The sequence below is a fragment of the Schistocerca cancellata genome, chromosome 2, assembly GCF_023864275.1.
Source record: "Schistocerca cancellata isolate TAMUIC-IGC-003103 chromosome 2, iqSchCanc2.1, whole genome shotgun sequence".
NCBI classification, from domain to species: Eukaryota; Metazoa; Arthropoda; class Insecta; order Orthoptera; family Acrididae; genus Schistocerca; species Schistocerca cancellata.
Genome location: NC_064627.1, coordinates 564,518,714 through 564,537,603, shown reverse-complemented (window position 1 = coordinate 564,537,603; position 18,890 = coordinate 564,518,714). Strand labels below are relative to the sequence as shown.

Here is an 18,890-nt window from a genome sequence, read left to right as displayed (position 1 = left end):
TTGGAAAATTTAAACTTTCTGCTAATTTCTGAAATGAAATGTTAGTTAAATTATATTTTATGTATAATTTTGATCATTTTCTTGTAATCTGTGTAATGTTAAAGTTATTGCTCGCACTACCATGGTTTCTGGCATAAAATACACAGTTGTATTTATTATTGCTTCCTAGGTCTCATACTAGTGAGTGAACCATACTTCAATGAAGCTGGTTATGAGAACAGAAAGGTTCACAGCAAGGAAAAGAAAATTCTCGAATGTACAATGAAATGGCTGTGCCTAAAATTGGTTCAGGCAATGACAAAGCTGCTTCTGCAACCTCCTTCAGTTTTCAAAGAAGAAATCATCATGCATTTTAACAGTAATGCCAGCAAGTATGTATTGTATGATATTATCAGATTTGATTATAATAGTAATGAAGTACACATAACTTAAGTTCATGAAACGTATCAACAGTGTAAGGTAAAGGTAGATTTCTACTTCCCACAAAGTTGACACTTAATTTGCAGACCGGCACAATTAAGACCATTTACACATAAGCTTTTGGCCGCAGCCTTCATCAGAAAGAGAAAAACACATACTCATTTACACAAGCAAGCACACCTCACACACGACCACCAACTCTAGCATTTCAAACCAGAATGCAGCTGCCACATGAAATGGAAGCAGCAATCTGGAGGAGGGGCAGGGAAGGGGAAGGGGTATCAGTGTATGGGTGGGGGGTAGTGGAGTGCTGTCTGGCAGAATGTGGAGGGACTAGACGGCCAGCAGACATGGCATCAGGAGGCTGTGGGCAGGAGATTGGGGAATTGAGGGAAAGGACAAGAGTGGGGAAAGATGGGCGGGTGATGTGGCGGAGGGTGGCACAAAAAGAGGGTGGGAGACAAGAACAGGGAGGAGGTGATAGGACATGGGGTGGGGACAGTTTGTTAATGTAGGTTGAGGCCAGGGTAATTTCGGGAGCAGAGAATGAGTTTTAAGAATAACTCCTATCTGGGCAGTTCAGAAAAGCTTATGGAGGGGGGGGGGGGGGGGGGGCGGGGGGTGGGGGGGGGGAACCTGCAGATTGCTTGAGTAGTGAAGCAGCCATCAAAATCTATCATATTGTGTTAATTTGCATGTTGTGATATAGGGTGGTCTTCTTTGCTGTTGGCCACAGTTTGGCAGTGGCCATTCATCCCTGGTGACCGTATTTACTCGAATCTAAGCCGCACTTTATTTCCGGTTTTTTTGATCCAAAAAACTGCCCTGTGGCTTAGAATCGAGTGCAAAGCAAGCGGAAGTTGTGAAAAATATTGGTGGGTGCCGCCACAACTAAACTTCTGCCGTCGAATATATGTAGCGCTACACAGGCATGCTTTGTAGGCACAAAGATAAATACTGGCACCAAAACCTCTGCGTCAGTAAATAAATTAAAAAAAGAAGGTAAAAGACGAGCTTCTTTCTCCCGACCCCGAGTTTCGACCACTGCATTTTCATACATTATCCAACGAAGTAAATACAAATTCCGTATTGTTCATCTTCGAATGTAGCAGCATTTCAATGTACTACAAAAATCCGACTGGCAAGACTGTTTGGGATGTTTGTCAATATGGCCAACTCTACATTCTGAATTTTTTCCTATCTGTGAGAAGAGATGGTTGCTAACAGGATCTTTTATAAATTGTGATCACATGCAGTATTCTCTTCACCATAAGAATAATACGAATATAAACATTTTGCCATGTATATGTTTCGTGTTTGCTGCTATCTCATTTAAACCCTGTCTGCCTCATAAACTACGAAACTAGAGTGAGACAACAGCAAACGCGGAAGAATATACATATCATGTCATGTTTATATTCGTATTATTCTTATGCCTAATAGTGATACAGTCAGAAATGAAGCACAGCAATTGACTAGATTTTTAAATCTAAGATGACTCTAATTTCTGTGCAGAATGTAATGTACTGAAGAGGCACCTGCAAAGATTTTCAAAGGGAGAAAAAATTTTTGCTAAATTCTCGTTCAGAACATCTTCTATAATACGCAGTCTATTATTTGGTTCTTGTTGATCATTATCAAAGAAAGCAGCAGTGTAAGTAACAACAAATATCAGTCTCTTGCCATTGTTTCGCTAATGAGACGATTCCTCTCTTCTTCTTCTTCTTCTTCTTCTTCTTCTTCTTCTCTCTTTTTTTTTTTTTTTAAAGCGGCGGTAGCGCTCACAAAGCAAGCCATGCCGCGAGCGGCGACAGACCGTAAACACGTACTATCAGAATGCGACAAACAATGTATGACACAGTACAGTAATGCATTTTCAGCTTAGAGTGACGTAAACACCTATAACAAAAAGAACTGCGCTTATCAGATCAAAAGAAAAATAAGCAATCAATTCAAACCAGACGAAGCACGTGAAAAAGGAAGGGTACCCGTATAAATACGGACGGAGCACCTGATGCATAGCAATGGCTACCTGGTAAAGCTTAACTGCTAAGCTTACGACTCGAACCAAACTACTGTCGCTATATCGTCATTCATTCAACCTAAATTGTGTCTCATATTACAATGGACCAACTTTGTTTCGTTTTGGAGATGCAGCCTAAAACTTTTCTCTCCCCGTGAATTTCTAGTCTCAAATTTCAGGTGCGGCTTAGATCCGGGAAATTTTTTTTTCCATATTTCGAGTCTCATTTTTCAGGTGCGGCTTAGATTCGAGTGCGGCTTAGATTCGAGTAAATACGGTAGTTAATTGGTAGTCATATCAATACAAAAAGCTGTGCAGTGACTGTAGCAGAGCTGGTATATGACATTGCTGCTTTCACAGGTAGGATAATCATGTGGCAGGACTGGAATAGGAAGTGCTGTGTGGACAGATTGGGCAGGTCTTGCACCTGAGTCTTCCACAGGGATATGGTCCTTGTGGCAAGGGGTTGGGATTGGGAGTCACATAGGGATGGACTAGGATGTTGGAGAGGTTTGGTGGGCAGTAGAACACCACTTTAGTAGAAGTGGAAAGGATCTTGGGTAGGATGATAGGTAATCATAGCCCTGGCCTGAAGAATGTGATTCAGTTGTTGCAGTCTGCTGTGGTTTTGGTTGATGAAGGGGGCGCTCCTTTGTGGCTGGTTGTTGGGGGTGTTGGGAGGGTAAAGGGCACGGGAGAGCTATTTGCAGACTATATCTGGATTATTGCGCTTGTCTCAGAAGGTCTTGGTGAGACCCTCAGCATACTGGGTTCAAAATGGTTCAAATGGCTCTGAGCACTATGGGACTTAACTTCTGAGGTCATCAGTCCCCTAGAACTTAGAACTACTTAAACCTAACTAACCTAATGACATCACACACATCCATGCCCATGGCAGGATTCGAACCTGCGACCGTAGCGGTCGCGCGGTTCCAGACTGTAGCGCCTAGAACCGCTCGGCTACCCCGGCCCAGCATACTGGGCATAGGAATTCTTGACACTGGGTGGCCAGACTGAGTGGGAGGAATTTTTTGGCGTGAAAGAAATAACACCTGCCAAAATGCCCTAAAATGAGTCATCCTACCCTAGATCCTCCCCACTCCTCCTAAAATGTTCCCTAACCTACCCAACCTCCACAACATTCTAGTCCATCCCTGTGCCACTCCCTATCCCGACCCCTTGCCACTCTGTCCCAACCTCTTGCCACAGTATCATATCCCTATGGAAGAGACAGGTACAAGATTATCCAATCCACCCTTCCAACACTTCCTATTCTAGTCCTACCACAATCTTATGGTACCCCGTCAAAGGCTGGGCCACCCGTGAAAGCAGTCATGTCATATACCAGCTCTGTTGCACTCATTACACAGCTTTCTATATTGATATGACTAACAACCAGCTGACCACCTGGATCAACTGCCAGTGCCAAACTATGGTCAAGTGCAGAGTGGACTACTCCGAACATAAAGCTGAACATTACATGATTAATTCTAGTCGCTGCTTCACAACCCAGGCCATCTGGATCCTCCCCTCCACCACCAGCTTTTCTGAACTGCACAGATGGTAGTTACTCTTACAAAAGATTGTCCCAGCCTCAACCTGTCTTTAACTACTGTAGCCACACCCATCACCGAATCATTTCTGCCCCATCTCTTTTGTCACGTCCTCCCAATGCACATCTCACACTCATTGTGGGCTGCTCTCTGCCATCACACCCTCTGGTCTTCTCCCCTTCTCTGCAACTCTCCTTTTCTGTACCCCATTCCCAGACTGTGAGATATGCAAAAGACGAATTTTTTCACTTTTTGGTTTTCAAAAAAATCAGTTAAGTTTTTTTGTGTTGGCCAGAATACTGCCTCTCAGCAAAGGCACCTGCTTTTGGTAAGCAGTACCCCCATAACAAAAGCCATCCTCGGCAGGGAATGCAGAGAGCAAATCTGTCGCAGTGAAAGGGTTAAGTTTCTGCAGGATTTTCGTAACTGTTTCTGAGATTTTAAGTATCAATGCAATGAAACTAGCTCAGATGACATGTCGCGGCTAGTATCATTCATCTCCCAAGCATGCTGATTTAATTTTTGCAAAGGAATTTCTATCTTCAAGATCCTGTGAAAGCACGTAATACAGCTCTTGGATCCAGCATGGCATTGTTGCTGGAGGTTCTCCTCAAAGTGCTGCAAAACATTTGAAGAATTAAACGAAATGAAAGCCCGATGACAATAAGTACGGAACGCACAGTACTACAGAACACACAATCAATTGAACTGCTTTGTAAGTCTTCACAGAGCATGTCATGTTTCTGTAACACCTTGCAGCGGACACTTCCAACATTGCTCCGCATTACACAATAACAGCCTTTGTGAAGTGACTTGTGTTTGCATCTGTTTAAATTTGGCATGTCTGCAACAGCGTTTTGACCCGTTTTGTGTACTGTGGGGGATCAGCTCCATCGTTTGTTAATTTATTTGGTATAAATCTCTCAGTTGCTGCTGATGCTATTTCTTTGAATTCAAGTCACATCTGGTCTGGACTTACATTGTTAATTTGGAAGGAGAGGAGATTGTCTCTCAGTAAGGCATCGAGTGATTTTTATCTGCTTTTTTGGAGGATGTGGGGGTTGCAACATTGAATCCCACTATGACAAACCTGTGTTCGATAATCCCTGTATCCATTTTGATGCTTGTTATTAACTCAGGATTATTTGTTGCTAAGAGGTCAAGTGTGTTTTCACAACTGTTTACTATGTGCGTGGGTTCATGAACTAACTTCTCAAAATAATTTTCAGAGAATGTGTTTAGCACAATTTCAGATGATGTTTTATATGTACATCCAGAATTAAACATGTATTTTTGCCAACATATTGAAGGTAAATTAAAAACAACCACCACCTATAATTGTGTAAGTCGGCTACATGTTTGAAAGCAAACTCGGGTTTTAGTAGAACCTTTCAGTAATTCTATCATCTGAATTGGGAGGTCGGTAAAAGGATCCAGTTATTGTTATATTCTGGTTGCCAAGCATGACCTCTGCCCATACTAACTCACAGGAACTAACTACTTCACTAACTCTACCTAGTTCACTAACTCAGAGGAACTACCTAGTTCACTAACTCACAGGAACTATCTACTTCAATTTTGCAACAAGATAAACTATTCTAACAGTAACAAACATGCCACTGCCAACTGTGTTTAGTCTATCCTTTCGGAACACCGTATCCCAAGCTGAACTCTGAGACATAGTATTTGTAGGTAAAGGCACTCTCAAAAACTCCCCCCTCCCCAACCCCCACCCAACCACTCGAAACATGAAACATCTGTATATCTATACTGCTATATAGACAAGTCGTTGTTTACCTTTGTTACCAAAAGTCTCCAAAAGATCTTGACTCGTTTACATTGTATTTTTACATGATACTATGATAAACATTTGGATGGACATAGGCTACATATTGTTTTGAATAATTTTTGGTATATAAATACATACATACATTCTACATAAACAGAAATGTTGGTAACAAAAATCTGAGAAATTTGTTGATCAGTCTGCTTCACATTTTTGCATGATACTCTCATAAATGTTTGGCGGACATAGTTGTATATCGTAAATGTTGTTACCAAAAATCTCAAAGTTCTTGATTGATTTACTTCAAATTTTTACACAATATTCCACAAATTTTTGCTTGTTACTGTAATAAACATTTGGACGAATGCAGACTATACATTTTTTTAAATGACAATTTTCAGGTTTTCTGTTAAATTGAACTGCAAAAAAGAAAATGCATTGTCATGAAAATGTGCGGTTTCATTTTCTTTGTCACAGTTACTTTTAAGTATGATAGCAGAGTATTTAAACCATTAGACAATTTGTTCTACCATATAAGTTTTTTCTACAAAAATTGTATACACAACAGTGAGCAGAAAATGGGATAGTTGTATTTGTGGCTTATCGGCTTATGATTAGAATAGTACTATGAAATCTGAATCATCTGAAACTTCATCATCCTATCTGTTAACACACTAAAATTGTGTGAAATAGGCCTTTGAAGCTGCTGTCCTTAAGAACAAGAAGCAGGAGAGGTCTCTCATATTAATTATACCAATGATCCCAACAGATTTACCTGTTTATTTTAAGTGACCTTAATTCTCAGTCAAGGTTTCATTGGCAGTTACAATAAACAAGGCTCTAGGTCAGCGAGAGGGGGAATGAGAAGTGGAGGGTGATGGACAAAGAGGGAATAGGAGGAGGAGATGGACATTGAGGGCGAAGGAGAAGGAGATCGGGACCTATATCCAATTCCCATACATCTTTATCAATTATGAAGCATTGCTGGGTTCGCTAGTGGATAATATTTATGAAATCTACAGTGGATCATTTTTCTGCTGTGGCTTGTGGCTTCTTACACTTTCAAGTCTACTTGCAACTTTCTATAATGTTAACAAAGTATTATTTGTTATTCACAAGTACCTTTTTGTTCTTTTGATTCATCTAAGTTCCTGGTAGTGCAGTTGCAAAATTTACTGACAAAACCTGGAAGGCTGGCTTCTAAGTGGTGTTTTTACTTATTGGAAGAATGCGATATGCTGCCAAAACTGTAATTTCACTTCACATTTGTTGATTTAAAGCCAAGATCCAAATAACTATTATCATAATTACTATAATATTTTTTGCTTTCTGAAAAGTGATGTGTCCTCCTCATTTTCAGTTCTGTGTTTGTTATTCAACTTCGGTAAAAAAATTGTCCATTTTTAAAGGAATCGGAACAACAATTTATTACATTAATTACCATGATTATCTAGCGAGCCATGAAAGTGGTGATGAGAAGTGAATGTTAGCTCTACCCTTGGCTCAAGACAGTAAAACTGTAATCATAGTGACATTTCCACAATGCCTACCATATGAACAACTTCATAGCAAAATAATGAATATCAAACCAGTGCCCTTCCCTGACACGGTTTATGTGGCAACACTGCACTTTATTTACACACCTGTCAGCACACTCCTTCACATTAATCAATGAACATGTGGCTCCGTATTCACTACAATATTGTTGGACCTCAAAGGGTGGCATGCCAAAGACATACCCAGTGCATTATTGGCAGAGAATAGTGTTCACTTAGCTCTCGACATAATATCTACAATTCACACGTTACATGGTTCAGGTAGTAAGCCACTTCATAGCTGAAGCTAGACAAAGGATTGCAGCCAGAGTTCCTTTTGCACAAGTATTCATTATTACACTGTTCAGAATTGCGTGGGATATACTTTCCAATGGATCGTGGACACAAGTCAGTCGGTTTGTTTGTTCTCTCTATGTCAATTACAGATGCAGAAAGTGTCTGATTTTGAATTATTTTTTTGGTAGTTCTGTAGCACAGCTGCAGCACTGTGCCACATAGATTGGGAACCACTTCGATACATTAAACATGTATATTTTTGTGGTCTAAATCAATTGTAAGGAGGTAGACCTTGGAATTGGACATTCATAAATTAAATAAATAAAAATAAGCAAAGAAAAAAACATATTTTATTTGTGTGGGAGAACACTGGCTAATGAGAAATGAAATTTTCTGAGATGCTTTACCATTAATCTATATTTTTCATTAATTGTGCAGAATTACATGAAATTTAAAATTAATGATATTCTTGTAATGACAGTATTGTGAAAAGGATAGATTCCTCCCATCACATAGATAGACGTTGAGTTGCAGACAGATACAACGAAAAGATTGTTACACACTGAGCTTTTGGCCAAATTCTTTTTCGGAAAGGAAACACACACACACACACTCACACACACACACACACACACACACACACACGCGCGCGCGCGCGCGCGCGCGCGCGCGCGCGCGCGCGCGCGCGCGCGATAACTGTCAGTGGTCACTCCAACCAGTATGCAGCTGCATCACACAGAAGCAACAATCCAGAGTGGGTGGGGGAAGGGGGAGAGATAACAGGGTACAGGTGGAGGAAGAGAAGAAAGCACTACTAGGCGGTGCGTGCAGGGACTAGATGGTGGCATGACGAAGCTGTCAGGTGCAGTGTCGGGAGGCTAAGGGGGAAGGAGGGAGGGGAGGGGCAGTCTGAAGTAGGTGGTCGTGGGAGAATGTATGGGACAGGTTTTGCATCTAGTCAGGGATGTGAGCCATGAGACAAAGGATTGGGAGTAGACGTGGAGTATTGATGAACAAGGACAAGTGTAAGTTCATTGTGTGATAGAATACCACTATGGGAGGGGTAATACACCTTGTTTCAGGGTATGACAAGTTGTCAAAATCCTGGAGGAGAATGTGATACAGTTGCTCCAGTCGTGGGTGGTTCCAAGTTATGAGGGGAGTGCTCTTTTGTACCGTGACATTGGAAATGTGGGAAGTGATTGGTGACTAGAAACAAGACGTGTGTACAAGGTTGGGAGGGTAATTTTGCTCTCTGAAGGCCTCAGTGAGACCCACGGTATATGTGGAAAGGGACTGCTCATCACTGCAGACGTGACTGCCACAGGTGGCCAGGCTGTGTGGAAGGGCCTTCTTGCTTCTTGGTGCGGAATGAGAGGAGCTGTCAAAGTGGAAGTGTTGCTAGTGGTTTGTGGGTTTGATATGGTCAGAGATACTGATGTAGTCATCGTTGAGGTGAAGACCGACATGAAGGAAGGTGGCTTGTTGGGTTAAGGAGAACCAAGTGGAACGAATAGGGGACAAGTTGCCAAGGTTCTGGAAAAATGTGGATACAGTATCCTCGCCCTCAGTCCAGGTCACAGTGAATTGAACTAGGTTAAGTGTTTGCTGCTCTGTATGGTTAGGAAGAATTCCTGTTGATGGCCCTTGAATAGGTTGGTAAAGGATGGTGCCCTGCTCCCACCCCAGCACTACCCAGCCTTCTATTTGACCAATGCACCCAGTAGTCTTTTCCCCCCTCCTCTACTTACCTCCTACTACCCCACCCCTTTCACACTCAAGTCTCCTCCTTACCCCCACCGTCTACAGATTGTTTCTCCCATCAGGCATAGTTGCAGTACGCAGTCCAGCCTCAGCGACCTTAGACAGTGGTCGTGTGCATGCATGCGTGTTGTGGATTTTTGTTTACTTTTTATGATAATCTTTGCTGTTCTTATGGGTTATTATAGAAGTATGTAGTATTAATTATGACAAGAGTTTACCATCAGAATATTAATAAAAAATGAACTCAAATTAAATTTTGCTCAAGGACTGCTGATCAAACATTGATTTTGCACAGTATATTTGTGTGAATATTTTGGCCTGCTGCTATAACAATCCAAGACTATCACATCATTTAGATAACAAAAAACTGTATATTGTATCATACTAAAAAATTAAAGAAAGGTAACACACCACACTACACCACATCTGATCACACATTAAATAATAGACTAGCTTTTGCATTGTTGGGAATATAAAATAACTTTTGTAATGTAAAGTTTAACTCTGTCTTTTTTGTAGATTGCTGAGGCGGTTGGAATCGTGGCTGGACATCTCAGAGCGATACAATTCATCACATCCCCTGTCGCCTACAACACCAACTACGTTCCGTCAGCTGCATGAGACAGGTTAGTTCATCATGATTTTTGAGATTACTGTACTTCAGCATGAATATTTATATTGGTTTCATTCATAAGACCTTCCTTACCTCACTCTCTTCTCTTATATTTATGTCAGAACTAGTTAATTCTTCTTGTTTTCAAATCCATTTTAGAGTTTTTTTAATCGGTGTTCCTTGTTTTTGAGTTGCAGTAGATCAATCCAGATCCCTTCTAGACACTTCTATGCCAAGAGTGCATAGTGATAAAACTGGTCTCATATATTGTTCACTGATTGTGCCACCTTTCCTGTCAGGTTACCAAAAAACAAGTAGTTCATTTGCTTTTCATATCTTGTAAATAGGGCACAAACATGCTTCTTTGTACCACTCTTGTCAAAAATAGGATTAGTTTCACTTTTGTAACGAAATTCATTTGTAATTCAGCAAGATAATAAAGTATACTACAGCAACATTTTCAGACAAAATTTGTTTCACGCAGTTCCCCATGCCTCTGTAGGTACTGATAAAGTATTTGACAATCAAAGACCTAGCATTTCATCTCATTCCTTTATTTTTGCATATGCGTTGTTAGTGAATAGAGTCAGCTATAAATTGGTGGTACACTCTTTAAGTGTTACTTTTCATTAAAGAAGCTTTATTGGAACTCTGCCCTGTTATTTGTCTTGGTTATGCAGGAAGACCATTTGACAAAATATGATGCAAAATGCTAGGCTGAAACCAGGTGACTTCATGCATTTCAGCTATGCTTCTTGTAAACATAATCAGGCAGCATTGAAACTGCATGTTGATGACTAAACTTTGCTTTTTATTTTCCAGCATTTTTTGCAACAAGATTCAGCTGCCATTCTTTTATACTTCGTATGCATTACTCCTTAATAAAGTTCCTGTAAAATTTACTGAAAGTTTTTTTGTTCTTTTCAACAAATTGATACTTTCACTCCAGGTTAGCTCCCGTCATTGTACACATACTTTCTGCATATACAGGGTTATTACAAATGATTGAAGCGATTTCACAGCTCTACAATAACTTTATTATTTGAGATATTTTCACAGTGCTTTGCACACACATACAAAAACTGAAAAAGTTTTTTTAGGCATTCACAAATGTTCGATATGTGCCCCTTTAGTGATTCGGCAGACATCAAGCCGATAATCAAGTTCCTCCCACACTCGGCGCAGCATGTCCCCATCAATGAGTTCGAAAGCATCGTTGATGCGAGCTCGCAGTTCTGGCACGTTTCTTGGTAGAGGAGGTTTAAACACTGAATCTTTCACATAACCCCACAGAAAGAAATCGCATGGGGTTAAGTTGGGAGAGCGTGGAGGCCATGACATGAATTGCTGATCATGATCTCCACCACGACCGATCCATCGGTTTTCCAATGTCCTGTTTAAGAAATGCCGAACATCATGATGGAAGTGCGGTGGAGCACCATCCTGTTGAAAGATGAAGTCGACGCTGTCGGTCTCCAGTTGTGGCATGAGCAAATTTTCCGCGGGCTACGCGTGGAACTTGCCCGCACGCGTTCAACCGTTTCTTCGCTCATTGCAGGCCGACCCGTTGATTTCCCCTTACAGAGGCATCCAGAAGCTTTAAACTGCGCATACCATCGCCGAATGGTGTTAGCAGTTGGTGGATCTTTGTTGAACTTCGTCCTGAAGTGTCGTTGCACTGTTATGACTGACTGATGTGAGTGCATTTCAAGCACGACATATGCTTTCTCGGCTCCTGTCGCCATTTTGTCTCACTGCGCTCTCGAGCGCTCTGACGGCAGAAACCTGAAGTGCAGCTTCAGCCGAACAAAACTTTGAGTTTTTCTACGTATCTGTAGTGTGTCGCGACCATATGTCAGTGAATGGAGCTACAGTGAATTTATGAAATCGCTTCAATCATTTGTAATAGCCCTGTATTTGACTGCCATTAAAACTGTGTTTAGTTGCTGTTACTTGGTGTCCATAAGTGTTACCTTATTTACAATTGGATATCCTCTTGTATAGGATTTGTATTAGCTATTACTCATTTGCAAACCTTATTCCTATTTTATCCAGTTCCACTCTCATTCCACCTAGTTTTTATTGTCGTTCTTTCCAGCAAGAGAATGTTGTACGCAGTTTAAAAATTAAATGTATTTTCCCTTCTTTGGAAAGATCTTGTTTGACAGGAAAGTGTGACAAATCTTGACTTTTTGTGAGGGAGGGGGAAAATATTGGGGAGAGGGATGCAGTTAAAGAACTATGGTTTTAGCAGGTTCATTAAAGAGCTGTCAACTTAAAGATAGAGAGACTTTTTAACTGCAGATTAAATACACTCATGGATCTGTAATGTTTCATTTTCCTATACATGTGTTAAAATAGAGCTTGCAGTATGGATACACAGTGAGATACGGGAACTGCTCTGAACCACTATTATTATTAAATATGTGCGCTCTGTCTCAGCTGAAATCATTTTCATTTCAAAGATGTTACATACGAGTGGACTATAACATTTGTGTTGTCATTTTCTTAAAGGTTTTCGTATATTCTGTTCATCTTTCCTACATTTACACTGGTTAGCAAAAGCTTAACAACCACATGCTTCCTAGTATGTTGGTCCACATTTGAAGTGCAATGCAGCAGGGATAACGCAAGACATGGGTCCACAGGGGGCTGAACCGCACAATAACCCTGAAAGAGTTGCTCGGTGTCAGGCGGCAGAGGGGTGAAGTGGACTGTGGTAGTTGTTGTGGACCACTGCGGCTGCGGTGGGGACTGAGCCTCTCCTTCATTTCTAGGCCCCCGGTTAACATAAAATACAATGCTATACAATACAAATCCTAGCAATAAATAAAATATTGTAAATAAATAGCTTCAGCCCATATTTGATTGTCACATGTGGTTACATGTTATAACTATATGTAATGTGAATTATTCATTATTGTAACATAAATTATTTATGTAAGTTGCAAGTGCTATATCAGTGTAAGTGTAAATAATTGTCTAATGCTCTCTCTTTCTTCTTTACAGAATTAACAAATGACTTGAAAGTCCCGCTACCTGATTTTCCTCTGATTCCTGCCTCGAAAGGATTCTGTCTCACACTACGCAAAACTTTGGTCACATTCCGTGAGGTTCTTGCATCGGTGGGTGTCCTGACGCCCGCCAGTTAGTACATGCTTCATCCACATTGCCTACATTTAGCAACAAGTTGCCTCAGCGCTCACTATAGGCACTCTGCGGTAGGCCATGCTGCCATCCCTCCCAAATATTTATTTATTCTTTCTGCCCAGTCACTGGCACTACCGTATAATGAAGAATGGACACGGACTTAACTGTTGTTTTGTTGGTGATTATAGTATTGGTGACGTATTGAAACAATCTTTTACCTTCATCTTTATTTAAGAGTAACTCCAGTGTCAAAAAACTTAACTGCAGCATAGGAATTTCCTTAAAAGCAAACTACACCTCTTCTACATCATATGTTTGGAGAAAAGACTATAAACATGTAGAATTTGCTAGTATTTTTTGTTCATACTTTAATTGTAAAATTTAGATCGGTCATAATAAATAAAAATCAGTAAAGAGAATATTGTACAGTACATCCACTCCTTAGGTATGAGCAGTCACTTTTTCACACAACTGTGATGCAACGAAATGCTGTGCTGCTACTGTTGCTGCTCTTTGTAAGTTTTGACATCATGTCAGTATGAGTATAGGCATTGCTCCTGACCTTTGTTTCTTCTGTTAATAAATTTTCTGTTAACTCAGGGAGTTCTGATAATTTTGTCTGGCTCTTGTGATCGTGTGTAATGTAAGGACATTGAAAAGTGGTGCTGAAAAATATATCATGATGTAGATAAATATTTAAAAATGAACTGTTGTATATTTAATGTATGTATATCTGCTGTGTAATTGTCAATATGTGAAGTACCACAGTGAAGGGAATTCCTATCCCAAGACAGTCAAGATTATCAGTTAACTGTGTTTGGTTGTTTTTACTCTGATTTTGTGTAACAAAACACAGCATTTTTCAGTGTGTAATGTGAAGAAACTGTTATTTATAAGACTCTTTGAAAAGGCATTTTTATGGAACAGAACTAGTTCTTGCTCTGCATGCAATTGCTCCGTTGTAAATTACATACACATATATATTTTTTCCTGATACTATAATAAGAAATATCTGGTATATTGTTGAAGTGTAAAATGCAAGCACAAAAATAAAATTAAGTTTGGTTCGTTGATTTGGTGCATTGTTTATATCAGTGTTCTGTCAATCACTCCTTGCAAGGTTGTGTTTAAATTGAATAACTGGCCCATTTAAAAGTCCCAATAACAATTTCATAACTTGTAGAAATTTTTTTTGTGTAAGTTCCAATTGTTTTTGTGCATTTTTGCATGCAGAGACTAGTTTCAAGACTTCAGTTTTTTTTGTAATTGTCCCACTTATTGTACATTAACATAAAGCAAGGATCATTTGGCATATACAGAACACATTAGTCCTACTGGCAGTCTTGGGTAAAGCGCAACCTTACACACACTGCCACACCAATACAAGGGTTGGATAAACAGTAATAAAAACTATTATTTTTCTTGGGAATAACTGTATTGACTGAGGTACTTCCACTACACCTTCAATATAATTGTCCTCATAATTTATGACCTTTTGCCAAATGTCCAGAAGGCGTTGTATACCATTTGGATGTCAGTGTCTGTTGATGTCTTGCATCGACCACCCTATGGCATGGATAATGTCATCTGTGGTGTTAACGGATCCCTCGCTGTTGTTCTTTCACTTTGGAGATCGTAATCACAGTGAATCATGTAGGGTGAGTATGATGGATGTTCCGGACTCTCCCATTGCCAGCGGCACAAAATGTCCTGGACAGCAGCAGCTGTGTGGCATCATGCATTGTCATGCAGAATGATGGGGTGCTGTTCCATGAAATATCGTTGTTTTCGCTTGAGTGCTGGACAAAGGTGGTGTTGCAGGAACATGCAGTAGTAGGCAGCATCTACCATCACACTTGGTGGTATTGCATGATGCAACATTACCACATCATTGTCATACGCCACAGTGAACATCACCTTCACAGCACTTCGTGTACTGCGTACTTTCTGTGGGCAAGGAGAACTGGGTGCCTCCATTCATTGTATTGGCGTTTCAAGTTTGGTTCATACGAGTACAGCCAGTGATGGTAATTGTGATGCTGCATCAAAGAAAGCTGTTACCTTCCATTGGGTACCAGCCCAACAACTCCTGTGTAATAACAAAGCAGTCCCCATTGTTGTACCTGAGATATTTCATGGATTATCCAATGTGCTGCAATTTTTCAGTATCCCAGAATGTGGAGCACAGTTTTGTGGCATACTCTGACTTCTGCTGCTAACTCGTGCAGAGTCCAAGTGTCGATCAACGTCCTACAAGGAAGCTAGGCATTAAACTTCATTGTCCTGTGGGAGGGTGATCCTTCACAGCATCTCTCCTAATCTGAATGCTTTTAACACATCGTGCGCCTACGCTGTATGGCAATACTGCATCACCACATGCTTCACACAGTCCCTGAAAACATTCTTGCACACTCCAGCCTCGTGTTTCTTCAGTCTTGAGGCAAGAACTTTGCTCTAGCTTTGCAAATATGATGATAGGGTGGTTGCACTGTTGCTAAGATGTTCAGTGGTCTACACACTGCAGTAGATCGGGAAATACTGTCCCTAATCACTGTAAAAACTCGTCTCGGAGGCCTTTGTTGTACCAACACAGGTGGCAGCTCACTAACTCACCACTTTGATGTTACAGCAGTTTTACCACTACTTTGTATCCAGCCCTTGTATAAAATCTGCATTTCTGCCGGTTGATTTCCCTCATTCCCAGTGAGCAGACCAATGTCTACGAAGGAGCCATATTGGAGAACTGCAAATTATAAAATTTGCCTTTTGCCCAACCACTAAGGAATTCTAAGATTTTCTCAAAAATGGATAATTATGTCCTACAAACTCTGCCTTTTGAATTGCCACTCTAATGCAAAACAAGATGCTGAATCTAAGACTTTCAAAAATATCACCCCAATCCCTTCTCCTCTCCTCTGCTGGGAGGATAGTTTATTTTTCTTGCTGTAGTTAGTCCAGTTTCAGTTGTGCATAAGAAACTGCATTTATTCTCTCTTGTATAGGAGTGTTTTTAATTTTTGGCTTCTGTATTTGAAGCAGTATGTAAATTTTGTGGCAGGTTAAAACAACAGAAATACTATATGGTGTTTAATAAATAACAAATGGATTTAAGAAACAAGTAAATGTCCACCTCTCTCTCTCTCTCTCTCTCTAATATATATATATATAACTGTGGAGGGTAGAGCTTAAGTTTTAAGTGCTACAATTTAATTAATACTGAAGATTTAGAAAGCCCTGTAAACTGGAGATTTCAAACTCTGTGCTAGATTAAAACTTTGAGCCAGACCAGGACTTTACCCAGGACCATTGCCTTTTGTGGGCAAGCGCTTTACTGACTGAGCTACCCAAGCATGACTCATGACCCTCCCTCGTAGCTTTATTTCCACCATTATCTAATCTCCTACATTTGGGATGGGGCATGAGTCATGCTTGGTTAGCTCGGTCAGTAGAGCACTTGCCCACTAAAGGCAAAGTTTCTAGGTTAGTATCCCGGTCCAGTTTCAGTCTATCAGGAAGTTTCAAATAATCGCCCAAACTTATACACACTACAGAATTAGTTCTGAATACCTGAGAAATCAGAGCATTGTAAACAAAAAGCTGAGAAGAGCTCCTACTCCATTAGGCCACCTATCACTTATTAGTGCAGGAACTAAGCTTTAAAACGTAGTAATCAGTGCGTCTAAAACGTGAGCATTATACACAAGAATCATTCAATGCACAAGCACATAGAACAGTCTTGACAAGAACATTTTTCAGTAATCCTCTGGGCCTGCTGCATAGTAAATGATTTTTAAGGACATAATATATTTGTATAACCTGACTGTGTGACAGTGGCTGTATATCTGAAATAGGCATGTAGTTTAATAAAAATAATATTGATAGCAGTGCAACTGGTTGTATAAATATATTATGTTCTTAAATAACATTGTTGTTAAGTAGTTCCAATTCCATTCAACTATGACATTTTCATTTTTCAGACTTACGGGTACTTTATGTAGAATATTGTGTGACTTTGCTGTAAGGTTTCTTACTTCAAATTATGTCTTATATTATTGCAAATTGTTACTGTTTACGAATACTTAATGTCATAGAACAACTGGGTTGCTCTCAATCTTCGGATCTGTTAATGCTACCAGTAGTGGCTGGAGGTTAATGCTCATTTTACCCGTTGCACATCCACGGTTGCTGCTCAACAGAGAACTTTGTGGAGCCCACCCAGCCAAGGCTGGCTTGGATTTTCAGGAACATAAAGTTTGATGAGCTGGGAGTGATCAACATCACTATTATCGTAGACTTTGTGTGTTCTTCAGTAACCACGTTAGGGTGGGGTACGTGGCTCAGAGAATGAGCATCTTTGTTTAAATGTCTGGATAATGAAGGGCATTAAAAAGTCTAAAAGTAGTAGCAACAATTAATAATAGTAGTAATAATAATAATAATAGTAATATTATCTTCAGTCCTTATCAAACCACCCAATTTTGGTCAATTTATGGACCTTGATTTCCCAGGTTCCCAATTTTTAATATACTATTGTACCCACATAGGTTACATACATCATAGATTCTAAGAGCCTCTCTCTGTGCCTGTTTTTTTAGTTTCAAAATAAGAAAAATATATTTTCTAGATGTTTCAAAAAATAAATTTGCTTTTAAGTCAAAAACTATTGAAGTATAGATTTGACTATAATGACTCTCCAGAGCTCTTGAACTGTGCTTTAATTTGGTATGCAACACTACTGTGAGATTAATCATCCCAGGATAATTTAGATTAGTTTTTCAAATTCTCAGAATTACCTTTTATTTTTCCTCAGTAAAATGTGTATTTCTTACACATTTCTATTTGTCTCTGATAAAATTTGCAGATAAACTTTAGGCTGAATGGGAGAGTAATTTTTAAATACAGTACTGCATCACTCTGATATCCCTTAGCACTACTTTTGCAACATAGGGTTAACGGCTGAGATGTATGTAATTACTGCTGTGGTTTTCGTTCTGTTGTTAGATGATAGCTGTTCCATTGTAGTGTCACACATGTTATTGGATATGTAATGTATGAGAGATACTCGTAACCTTTCAAGTGTGTGTTAATTCATTTAAGTACTTATTAGTGACATTAAAAATTAGTGATACTAAAGCTGCTTCTGAAGTACTTGGTCCCAGCTTGTGTTGTTAGATCCTGTTAGGTGTGTACAAAAAACAAACTTGTTTTACGATTGTACAACATAACTTACCAGAGGCACAAGTTATCATAACCTGTGAGTTAGCTGGAAAATTTTTCTTTTGTGCTTCAAGATGACAAATAGTGGCATTTATTGTTTCCAGTCAGTCATCATCTCAGTATAAAAGGTGATCAACTTTTCTGATGGCAATACAGCAGAATATAAGAAAAGAAAAAGCACATACCTTTATAAGAATTATCATAATATTGCTACAACATGGCAACGTTTGCTATAGGATGTGGGTAAAACTGCATACCATGGACTTAGTGACCCTTTTAAAAGACTTGCTGCTACAGCAAGTATTCAGTAGGAAATTAATTTATGACACCCAAATAGCTATATGATTTTGCTCTAGAAACCATTCTGGGCATCCATTTTTAATTATACACACAGGCAAAATTAAAGAAGACTATTGTTCTAATTCTGTAATTTTAAAAAATAATTGAAGGGACTCATACAGCACTTTCCCATGTCAGTGTGTGAATTACAGGCTGTCATTAAGCCGTACTCCTTGCAGTAGGAATCAAATAA

General features: G+C 39.7%; 1 protein-coding gene across 4 annotated transcripts in view; it reads left to right on the top strand.

Annotated features, from left to right (window-relative positions):
* The window catches only part of LOC126162157 ((E3-independent) E2 ubiquitin-conjugating enzyme UBE2O), a 227,908-nt gene extending 213,694 nt beyond the window's left edge, over positions 1-14,214 (top strand). For all 4 annotated transcript variants that reach the window (XM_049918460.1, XM_049918459.1, XM_049918463.1 and 1 more), the window contains 3 exons: positions 170-371; positions 9,898-10,004; positions 13,001-14,214. In XM_049918460.1, the coding sequence (XP_049774417.1) occupies positions 170-371; positions 9,898-10,004; positions 13,001-13,143 (452 nt within the window). In that variant the 3' untranslated portion in view covers positions 13,144-14,214. The remainder of the gene's footprint in view (positions 1-169; positions 372-9,897; positions 10,005-13,000) is intronic.
* Positions 14,215-18,890: the final 4,676 nt, after the last annotated feature.